The 11,725-nt window shown below is 40.1% G+C and overlaps 1 protein-coding gene across 1 annotated transcript in view; it reads right to left on the reverse strand.

Moving 5' to 3' along the window:
- Nucleotides 1-1,197: 1,197 nt before the first annotated feature.
- Nucleotides 1,198-11,725, reverse strand: part of LOC119738101 — a 13,111-nt gene continuing 2,583 nt past the window's right edge. The window contains exons 3-7 of the mRNA XM_038212837.1: nucleotides 7,106-7,376; nucleotides 5,894-6,161; nucleotides 3,949-4,096; nucleotides 3,166-3,439; nucleotides 1,198-1,657 (exon numbers count right to left, since the gene is read on the reverse strand). Coding sequence (XP_038068765.1) covers nucleotides 1,389-1,657; nucleotides 3,166-3,439; nucleotides 3,949-4,096; nucleotides 5,894-6,161; nucleotides 7,106-7,376 — 1,230 coding nt within the window. The 3' untranslated portion in view covers nucleotides 1,198-1,388. The remainder of the gene's footprint in view (nucleotides 1,658-3,165; nucleotides 3,440-3,948; nucleotides 4,097-5,893; nucleotides 6,162-7,105; nucleotides 7,377-11,725) is intronic.

The raw sequence follows: 11,725 nt of genomic DNA on the forward strand, positions 1-11,725 counted from the left end.
TACTACTATTAATCAAAACTTCAAATAACATTGTAAGCGTTGTACGCTACTGATTAGGATAATTTAGGACCTTGTAATCTACAGAGTGGTCCTACACACATTCTACTTTTCTATCAGGGGCAGTTTTACAAAAAAATGGGGACAGATATTGACACCATTTGTAAGATGATCAAGGTGAACATTTGCACGGTTATGAAACCTTAAGCAATAAAACAGTACAACAGCTCTTTTTAAACTTCAGTTGATGCTTTATTGTATTTGTCAGTTGCGTTGTAGTATATAATAACAGCCGTCGAAAGTGATGTTGGGCAGCAAGGAGAGAGAGATAAAGAAAAAATCTCTTCAGATATTCGACACTACAAGATATTGGTGCTCTCTTAATTCCAAAGAGTTTAAATTCACTCCATTCGAGTGAAAAATTCACCCCTACAGTCAAAAACTAGGGACTAGACGTTTTAGAGTGAAATTTCTTCACTCGTAAAGATATAGTTTTCACTCGAGCTTCGTCGGAAGTGGTTCTTTCTTTAGACTTTTTCAAGAAAACATGAGAGTGATGGGTTGAAAGTTGATATGTACTTAGACCGGAATGTCTTATAGGTGAAAATTAACTTGCCGTCATGATGACGTCATCACGTGACATATGATGTCATATAAAATGAACATATTTCGAAGGCCTATACTCCTGAACTACAGGTCCGATGGGGTTGAAAGTTGGTATGTCCCTGGACCGGGATGTCTTATACATGAAAATTAACTTGACGTAATGATGACGTCATCACGTGACATATGACTTCATATAAAATAAACATATTTTGAAGGCCCATATTTACAGACTACATGTCCGATTGGGTTTAAAGTTGGTATACACCTAGACCGGGATGTGTTATAGATGAAAAATAAAATGACGTCATCATGACATCATTATGAGTCACGTGACGTCACGTTAAATGTTATCTTTGAAAATCAATATAAAATCAACCATGAGAGACCTGAAATTGATGCTTGCGAAAATTGATAATAATCCAGGGTCTTCAATTTTTAAATAACGTGCGAAATAACGTGACCCTTTCTTCCGGTTGACACCGGAAGTGCCTTGTAATTTAAAATTGGTAAAAGATGCGAACTTGATTTCAACATTCTGGAAGGAACTTATACTTGAAATTTTACATGCGACATATGTCACAAAAAGTTACCGGAACGGCCTTGTGTTTGTCCACAAACATAAATCTAGTTGTTTCTTGCTTACAATACCGCAAACCCCCTTCCCCCGCCAACATTTTTCGGAATTATGTATTTTTTTTGCAGAAATACAAATGCTTGCAACCCTCTATTCGCCTGGTTTCAATGTTGTCTGTCAATATGAATCCTTTCCATCATAGTTACGCTTACTATTTGCGTCGTGTCATCATTTCACACCCTTTTAGAGAGACCTGTTTACCCTTCCAGGTGACCCACTGTATCCCCATGTAATCATCGACTGTTGCGTTGCTGTAGTACAAGCCGTTTAGGTTGCTCTGGAACCAGTTACTGATGTCACTACCGCAGTAATTGTACCACCAGCCTCCGTGGAATTTCTCAGCGCAGTTGTCCCCGTCAAAGTCATTGTCTTTATCTGGAGTTGAGAAGTACCAATGATTTTGAAGGCGGAGCGAATCATCTGTGTGCAATCAGAAAGGAAGGATCGTCAGACCTTGTATAAGTATATCAATAGATGGCGAATGCTGCACGGACATTTGCAGGAAGGGATCCAGACTACTTACAAAATGACATTTCTTTTTAGGTACGGTCTCCTTTCTTTAGTTTGTTTTCAACGCTGCTCGTAACCCGATTGGTGGGTTTTCAATTTTTGTTACGCTACTAATTTAAATATAATCCATTGCATGTTAATTTGTGTGTTATGTTTATGGGCAAGCAGCCGAAGGAAGCATTTATTTGGGATGTGAGCAGAAACATATTATCGCCTACATATTCAAACACTCAGTAAAATTAATGTTTTTATGTCAGTCTTTTTCTCTGTAACAATGTTAGGGCTCGCCTAGTTGTACGCTCCCTGGTGAAGTGTGAGCGTGTGATTACAAACTGGGGTACGGTGTGTACCCTAATGATTCATTGGCAGTCGGTTCCAAATAATGTGATCCGGTGACTCGATTATTGCAGCTCACATTTATTTATTGGTAATTATTCAGTTATGAGTGGAAATCCGTCGATGTCAAGAGGCTCTTTGATAATCCCAGTTAGAAATGTGATCTGGTAACTCGAATATTGCAGCTCACAATTTATTTATTGGTCATTAATCAGTTTTGAGTAAAAATCCGTCGATGTCAAGAGGCTCTTTGATAATCCCAGTTAGAAATAGAAATGATCAAATTATCACTCAAAATAGTTTCTTAATACAAATTGGATCCTGGCACAGTCGATATAAAATAATTGAAAATAATCCTAATCTCAAATCTAAAGATGATTCAAATCTCGAGATATATCTCTGCAGAAACTTCAGTATCAATCTTCGTTGAAATCCTGGAAACTCTCCCTGTAAAAATCTCTCTACAAATCCTAGAAGAAATCTCTAGATCCAAATCCTCAGTATAAACTCCCCAGACCGGATCAAAAACCATGCGTTACCCTCTCTCACTCTTAAATTCCACAATGCTAACGGACCAGCGGACCCTATATATCAACGGTACAACCTGAATCAAATGCGGACAGGTGACATTCACGAACGACGATCTTGGAAGGAGATAAACTTCTCAATAACGCTAATGTTGAGCTTGATCTTTCTCAACCTTAGTCCAAAAACAACGTGGAGAGAAAGAGAGAGATGGGGGGGGGGGGCAGAGAGGGGGTGGGGGAGGAGGGGCGGGAGAGAGGGAGAGAGAGAATTAACGCGCATGCGCGACTGGCGACATCAAAATACTTCAATATTATCATGCACGATAAACTCTCAAAAAGTGTCTATAATACATAACAACAATGCAGTCATGAATCCAATATCCACAATTTTATTAATACAATCAGATAGGACTCCAGGATTATGACATCTGATAAATCACATACCGCTACAAATAGATGAGAATAGCGCAGTAAAGCCAGAATTTTCTCGTAGACAACTGTGCATGAAGAGAGGTCCCAAAGGAAAAGTACGGAAAGCAAAAGGGTATTATGTACCTGCATCTCCACTCTCGGCATTAAAGTCACCGACATAGAGCTCATAATTGCGCTCAGATGATGGGTGTATCTTGAATTTCCCATAACGAACACGGGCTTCCTCCCCATCGTACGCCCTCAGAGTGATGACCAGCTCCCACCCCCAGTTACGAGTCAGACTATGCAGCTTCTGGTTGCCCAGCCAGAACTCTCCGGTCAGATCCCCGAATCCCTCGGCGTACCCCTGCCAGGTTCGATCGAAGCTCACCGAGCCGTCCAGGCGTCTCTGAAAAACCTGTGAGAAAAGATACAAACAAGGGTATTTAGCGGCGGCGGAACAGTTTTTCAAACTGGCGGCATCTCCAAACAGGGGCACTTGCTAATGCATCTTCCATGGATACAGCAGCGTACGAGCATTCCCCCCCCCCTTTTTTTTGGGGGGGGGTACATCCATGCTGAATGTGGACATATTTTTTTTGTACTGGACACTACTTGGCCTCCGTAAAATCCAATAGTGTGGGGTCGGGATGGGGAACATCTTCCAAAATCGGGGCGCTCATCAAAGCGACCATTATTCAAACAACGCATTATCTGCCATTTTCCGGGCGCATCGTAAGGGCTCTGGGGCACGGACTTCCACTATTGCTTAGTGGTTACATAGCTTATCTCAGAACTGCTATGACCAAAGAAAACCTATTTTTAAATGTTCTATTCCTCTCAGAGCTTAATTTACAATCCATCCACCACATTTGACATGTGGCATAGAGCATGGCTTTTAAATAAAATAAGGAACTGTTGACTCACTATGTATCCTTTCCCCGACTCCGGCTCCATGTGGCAGTAGACCTGCATATTCTGGCATGCGTGCTGGATGGTATACACACCACTAGTGTTCTGGCCAGCATCCAAGATCTCTTGACAATCTGCAGGTGGCTCCGTTATGGACCAATTGCTTGATATTAAAAAGAATGAAATGTACTAATGCATATCTAAAAAAAGTGAAAAAGGGGACAGATTCCACTAAGCTGACGTATGGTGAATAATGATAATTGAAAGCACGCTGTTAAACCATCAGACACACTACAGAGGCAAATTGAAGGACTGTCCCCCAAAACCTTGTTTTGAGTAATCGACGACTGAAGTCGGATATAGTTGAAAAATCATGTCCAAATTGATATTGGTTGTTTTGTATTTTTGAGTAGTCAATGCATCCAAGATTCACACTTTGCATTTTTTTTTATGGGAAAACATACCCTTGAAGAACGTTACATCACTGCCGTTGCAATGGCGTCGCAATAGGTTTTTTGTTCAAAGCCGTTTTCTCAATGAGGTTGGCAAAGATTTATGAGACACTGTTGAAGTTCTTGCGGTATATCTTTGAAATAAACTCGGCTACAAAATAATTGGAAGGCCAATGATTTGCGCTTAAACATTATGTACTAAAAATAATCACCAAGATAACATTTTTCCCAACAAAATCAAGAAAAATTATACCAATTATACATGTTTATCGCTACATGGTGAAAAAAAAGCGTACGGAAGCCCTTTAGGGTCAGGCTCCTCTTTCTCTTCCACGGCGGTGTGTTTCTCTTTCACGGCGGTGCGTTTCTCTTTCACGGTGGTGCGTTTCTTTGTTATGGTAGCTGGCCTCGCTTTCATGAAGGGTTACTCGCGGCCTTGACTTATTTATCTCGCGGCTGCGACTCGCAGATCCATTGGAACCATGTAGATGCATCGGATTCTGTAATCCCTTAAGTTCTAAACGACACCTATGTGGAAGGATTCTAATATATGTATTGCTTATAATTACGGAAGACGGATAGTGCCATTCAATAAGGAATTTCCTGTGATCATCACAGAGCGGCTCATGTTTTGCCATGAACACTAATATTTGCATCGGTAAAATGGCGTTAAAAATGTATGTAGCATCGTTATTAATTATGGTGGTGGTAATTTGTTTTTTTCTTTTATTGATAATGGATCAAGGTATTATAGCCATGTATTTCCATTTAGGCTCAGCTAAGAGGACATTCTGTATGCACTTGCTGTAAACCATCTAATCGTCATAATGCGCCTATCAAATGTCCCCCCCCCCCGCTGTTCCAGGTCCGATGTTAAGATTTTGTCACGTTTTTTGTATGTCCAAGGATGGGGATTTTGGTCACTCAAATTACATTGTTAACATTGGCGTAATCATAGAAAGGCTATCACTAGTGCGCCCCGCGTAAGTATGTCGGGACATGGTCGGTGATTGTCACTTAAATTTTGCCTGAGGGGTGGGGATTTTGTCACTTCAAAAATGACAATCCCCACGTCTTGGACGGGGCAGCCCAGGGGAGGGGTGGGGAAAACAATTGATAGGCGCATAAGTCTTAGGAAACTGAAAAGACGCTAGCGTCAGCAACGTCTGTTTCCACGCAAACACTTGACAGACAGTCTGGATGTCGCTGCCTTCACCTTTGATCCGGTTTGTGCCACTTCCTTAAAACTTTATAACTATTGTATTAAACCAAACGAGCAAATAAGAACAATATTTTTTTGGGGGGGGGGGGTTGAAATCAACATTTTTGTATAACTCCGGTTGGTGATGCTTGAATATTTCATATTTTATATAAACTATATCATAATTTTTTTCTCATCTCCCTCCAACAATTTTTGGAATTATGTTTTTTTAATTTGCAGAAAAACACAAATACTTTAGGTTAATTTGTCTGTCAATATGAATCCCACCAATTACGGTTACGCTTACCATTTGGATCGTGTCATCATTTCACACCCTTTAAGAGAGACCTGTTTACCCTTCCAGGTGACCCACTGTATTCCCATGTAATCATCGACCGTTGCGTTGTTGTAGTACAAGCCGTTCAGATTGCTCAGGAACCAGTCACTGATGTCGCTACCGCAGCCGTCGTACCACCAGCCTCCGTGGAATTTCTCAGCGCAGTTTTCCCCGTCGTTGTCATGGTCTTCATCTCGAGTTGAGAAGCGTATAATTGTTCCACTCCCGAGTGAATCACCTGGGTGCAATCAGAAAGGGTAACAGATGCTGCATGAACATTGTCATGAAGGGACTGTTTATTAATATTACATTTGAATGGATTTCTTTCTTGTTATTTTAATGTTTGGACATGATCTGCTTTCTTTATTTATCATGGTTAGGCCAAAAAAAAATACTCGCTCTCTGGGCAGTTCGCGCGTCGATTTTAATCATGCGCGTGAACCTCCCCCCCCCCCAAATTAACACGGAAGCTACAACAGCGCCCTCTCTTGCCGCGCCTCCTCAAATGTGTGTACCAAGGACCCCCAAGAATGGGAAAATTGTACCAAGGCAAATGATAAAGGTCACCAAGGCAAATTATGGAGGACAACAATGTATAATGAGGACACAAAAAACCAAAATAGTACACACCTTGTCTGTACAAATACAAGCTTGAATAAAAAAACACCAAAAAAACAAAACGCGTCGCCGCATCAATTCAGGAACTTCGGTCTGACCAGAGACTGACTCTTTTTTCTTGGCCTGATCTAGCTTCATCTGTTCATGATTCCAATACTGGTGAAATGCTGCATAGGCATCAAACAGACTAATCAACAATTTCAACGCTGCTTTCAGCCTGCTTTATGCTTTTTCTATCGGCCGGAAATTTTCAAAATCTTCCCGTAAACCTCCCTAACTTAAAGAACGTTATGGATTTGTAACATAATCCATTGCATGTACAGCCGTGTTTATATTTGTTTGTTTATAGACAAGTGGCCGGATGAAGTATTCATCTGATATTGACGCAGTCCTAGGAACAGATTATTGTCTACAGATTCAGACATTCGTAATAATGTTTTGGGATCATTTTGATTGTAATTGGATGAAAGAAGCGCAGTTCAACCAGAATTATATCGCAGACAACAGTGCAAGACATGATGTGTGAAAGAAGTCTGAAAGTGAAGGACAATGTAAGTAGTATACCTGCATCTCCACTCTCTTCACTAAAGCCATCGACAATAAGCTTGTATGTGTACTCAGATGCAAATACGTGAAAGTATTCATAACGAATACGGGCTTCTTCCCCAGCGAACGCCCTCAGAGTGATGACCAGCTCCCGCCCCCAGTTACGAGTCAGACTGCTCAGCTTCTGGTTGCCCAGCCAGAACTCTCCGGTCAGATTCCCAAATCCATCGGCGTACTCCTGCCAGGTTCGGTTGAAGCTCACCGAGCCGTCCAGGCGTCTCTGAAACACCTGTCAGAAACGATATGAGTTACGGTAAATTTGGGACACGTTTACCACCACCGCTTTATGATTGTTTTGTGGTTGAACGTTTATAGCGAGTCAACGCTGCGCTGAACAAAATCCAAAAGTTTTCTCAACTGACGTACCTGCAGTCCAGATACACGTCGAAGCATTTTTGTGGAGTATGAAAAGACCCCAAAAAAAAACCACCAAAAATAAGTACACCTAAGAAAAATACTGGCCATTTCAGACATCAACCAGACTAACAGGTATCAGAGTCTTTCCGTAGTTAAATCTTTCATTTCTATTTTGGGAAGGACATCAGGGTGAACATTTTAGTTGCTTTAATCGCTTTGTTGTTCCGAAAAACCTATGGTTATGTTCAACTTACAGGAACGGATAAACCATTTTTAGTTTGTATGGTGCAACTTCCGGTTTCCCGTTAGCTTTAGCGCGTGTTTGTTAATTAATGTCACTGGCTCAGTATTCAACAGCACACGTATGCACGGGCGTTCCATTATTGTATAGCCATTGGATTGCTTTTCATGAGCACCAACCCCTTACAAAACAGTTCTATAGAATTCTTAAAAAAAAGTTTTATACAGTTCTATAGAATTCTACAGGCTCGCCAATTCTCTGTAGACTTTATATAGTCTATAGAAATTGTTAACTCTATAGAATTCTATAGATTTCTATAACATTTTTTTTTCTATAGACCCCAAATTTCTTTAGAAAGGTATAATTTTTATAGAGAAAAATAATTTCTATACGGAAGCATACATTTTATAGAGAAGTACATTTTTTATGGAGAAGTACATGTATATCATTTAAGAGTCATTTCGTGTAAATACTTCATATAAGTGTCCACGCTCAAAAAATCGAATTTTTTTATACTTTGTGGGATGAAAGGACTTTAGGGGCAAGTAACCAAAAGAGATTTTTATCCGATATTTTGCCCGTTGCCATGGTTACGGGCCATTATGTGTTTTGGCAATTTTTCGGCAATTTTGAGGCTGCAAAAACCCTCATTTTTTTGCATTATTTTCAAAGGTCATCAAGCCAAACTGCAAAGTAATGTCACAAAAGTAACTATATCACGACAAAGTATCAACCTTACCCTTACAAGAAAAAAATAAAAACACTTCTGAAAAATCTCCTTTATATTATTTTTAGGCCCTATAATACAGCATGTTTTTACAACTAGCAAAATTGCATTTCTTACCCCATTTTTATCCCTCCAAAATGGCACTTGCCAGGGCCATAATTTCCCTTCGGCTATGGTTAGTGCAGACATTGGTCTTTTCATATCTGGTGAGACAATTTTGGGTTATTGTATAGCCTTTGTGCAGTAGCGCTCCAAAATTGTAAATTTCACAAAAACCTTACAAAGTGTATTTTCAGTGTTTTCCTTTGTTTTGGGTATATAAACTTGTATAATTGGTATTGTTCATGAATCTAGCACATTTTCACAAACAGAATTAGACTGTGTATCATTTTTAGACCATTGGATGAATAGTAGGTAGTGTACTTCCCCCACACCTGGCTAGGCCCCGCCCACTCCCCATGTGCCACCGAATTTTGAACGTGTATGTTGCATAACGAAACAAATGTAAATAAATAATATGCAAGTGAACACTTTAGAAATAACATAGAGTTCCTTTTCACAGCCTCCCTTTCCCCTACCCCCGGGGGCATTGCTTGGGGTTGATGGTGGGGTGTGACCACCCACCAATAACTTTGCAATGCCGGTACAATCATTGTCACAAGGGCAAAACTCATGTGATTGCAAGCCGCAATGAATAATAATGGCCATATCCATTGTCCTCTGATTGAAGTGCACCATTATTCAAATAATGTCCAGTCCTTCCCCTCCCAGCTAGGCTCCGCCCTTACTTTGCCACCAAATTCAGATTGTGATTTCTGCATGTTTTTGCCTAAAGTAAATTGTAAATACCAGATATCAATTTGAAGTGAACTTTTTACGATCTACACCAACAGCCGTCTCACAGATATATAGCCCCTTCCCCTGCCACCCCCACTCCCAAAGCTCAAAGAGAACCACGCCCTCCCCAACAAGTCAACAAGTACAATTGTGTTGAGATTACATACATGCATATGGCCTTGGGGAAAGTGTAAATTGAGGAGAAGAAGGGGTGTGTATGTCGCAGGGGGGGGGGGGTGGGAAGGGTGATTTGGACACATGCATGTACGCTGTACACATTTGTTTATATTGCAAGCTACTCTGGAATTACAGTAAAAGGTGTGGTGAACAAAATGACGTTTATTTTATAATTTTCAAAACGGAAAAGATCTGTCTATTTAGAGAGCAACTAACTCTTATTTGTTTATATTGAAATACATGTACTTTAGAACAACGATCACTCCAGTGAAAGCTCAGAGAGAACACAGCATCAATTTGATTGCATGAATTTCACTCTGACTTGACTTGGCTATATTACATGTAGTAAGGGTCTGAAGTATTGTTTTAGTGGGATTGTCCTCCAAATTTGTATTTGCCTGATCAACATGAAGTTTTGTGGCACCAAATACACCCCTGTAGTGTGCTTATTATTACCATGGCAACGTTGTAAAGACATCAGTGCTCATAAACTAAAGTCAAACATACTTCCATTTTCAAGCCTATCACGGAAGTATTATTCTATGACTGTAATTCATGGCTATAATACAACAACAATACATGCTCAGTATGTAACGTGGCCGCCATTGGTGCGAGAAGCGCATGTTATTTTCACCTTTCAATCTGTACCATTTTCTTTGTTTTGAAGTACGTTTTTGATAGTTGTTACATGAATGAAATGCAGAGCATTAAATAACATCACCACAATTTTGTATATTTACATTAGTTTTGCCAATTCGGGTTGAAAACCCACACATTTGTGGAATAAAATCAGTAATTATAAGTCCCTATGGCAGCAACAATGGATGCATACAGTTGCTTGACAGGAGATGAATGTTTACACAAAAATACAGAAATTATGCCCAAAATGTTATCTAGACAAGGGTTTGGAAAATATATAAAAAAGCTCCAGTGGTAACGGCAATAGAACCAAGAATGTCATATTATAGAGTAATTGTCAACCAATATTTTCCTGCCAAATCGGTTGTAGGAAAATCGGTCAAAGTATATGCAAATCAACATGGGATCACAGTGTGCTGTACCCCTCCCTTTCAGAAAAAAAACCCAAATACCTGCCAGAAAGGGTTAAAATCTGTAAGCACTTGTGGTTCGGTGGGGAAGTTGATTTTTTTAAATTAACACATTAACAAGACATTCCATGCTTGAATACAAAAAAAACCCTGTAATTAATAAGCACCAATACATTTAGATAGCTTGCCATGTAACAATGGATGCACCACAGATGTGGCCATGTTCACTGCTGATGACAGTTTGGAAGAGACTCAAAATGTCACGCTGATTACGAAATTACGATTTTTAGAGGGCATAGCAGCACCCATAACGGTACTATATCCGACTTTATATGTGCTTGATCTGACCATATTTACACGTTCAATTCAATCAATCAATATAGAGGCCATTTTGAGTTTTCACTAGAGTGATAGTTGTTTTAAAGTACATGTATTTTAATATAAACATATGAGTTATTTGCTCTCGTAATCGCAATATCACTTCTTTGTATTTAAAAAATAATAAGATAAATGCAATTTTGTTAAAACAAATTTCAGCATCATGTACATTTCCATGTACATGTACCCCATACACACCCCCCCCCCGCGCTTTCCAGATATTCCAAACCACTCCCACGTTGACAAAAAATAGCGAAACCTACATAGTGTATGTAAATATGTGGACTTTCCGGAAGGCAATATGTAACCCTTACAATAATACATAAGCTGTACAATTCTTTGGAGGGGAGGGATAGTTGCTCATAATGAGCACTGGAGTAGGAAGAGGGATGGCAGGGGGTGGGCTGTAAGACGGGTACGCCAGTTGGTGTAGATTATGAAAGCTTCACTGGCAAATTGACATCTATTTACAATATTAATTTAGGCAAATACATGCAGAAATCAAAATCTGAATTTGGTGGCAAGGGAAGGGCGGGCCTAGCTGGGAGGGGAGGACTGGACATCATTGGAATGATGGTGCACTCAATCAGAGGACAGTGGACATGGCCATTATTCATTGCGGCTTGCAAACACATGAGTTTTGCCCATGTGACAATGATTGTACCGACAATGCCAAGTTATTGTGGGTGGTCACACCCCACCCTCAACCCCAAGCAATGCTTCCGGGGTGGGGGAAGGGGAGGCTGTGAAAAGGATTCTATGTTATTTCTAAAGTGTTTCACTTGCATATTTACATTTGTTTCGTTGTGCAA

The sequence above is a fragment of the Patiria miniata genome, unplaced genomic scaffold (genome assembly GCF_015706575.1).
Source record: "Patiria miniata isolate m_02_andy unplaced genomic scaffold, ASM1570657v1 HiC_scaffold_3, whole genome shotgun sequence".
NCBI classification, from domain to species: Eukaryota; Metazoa; Echinodermata; class Asteroidea; order Valvatida; family Asterinidae; genus Patiria; species Patiria miniata.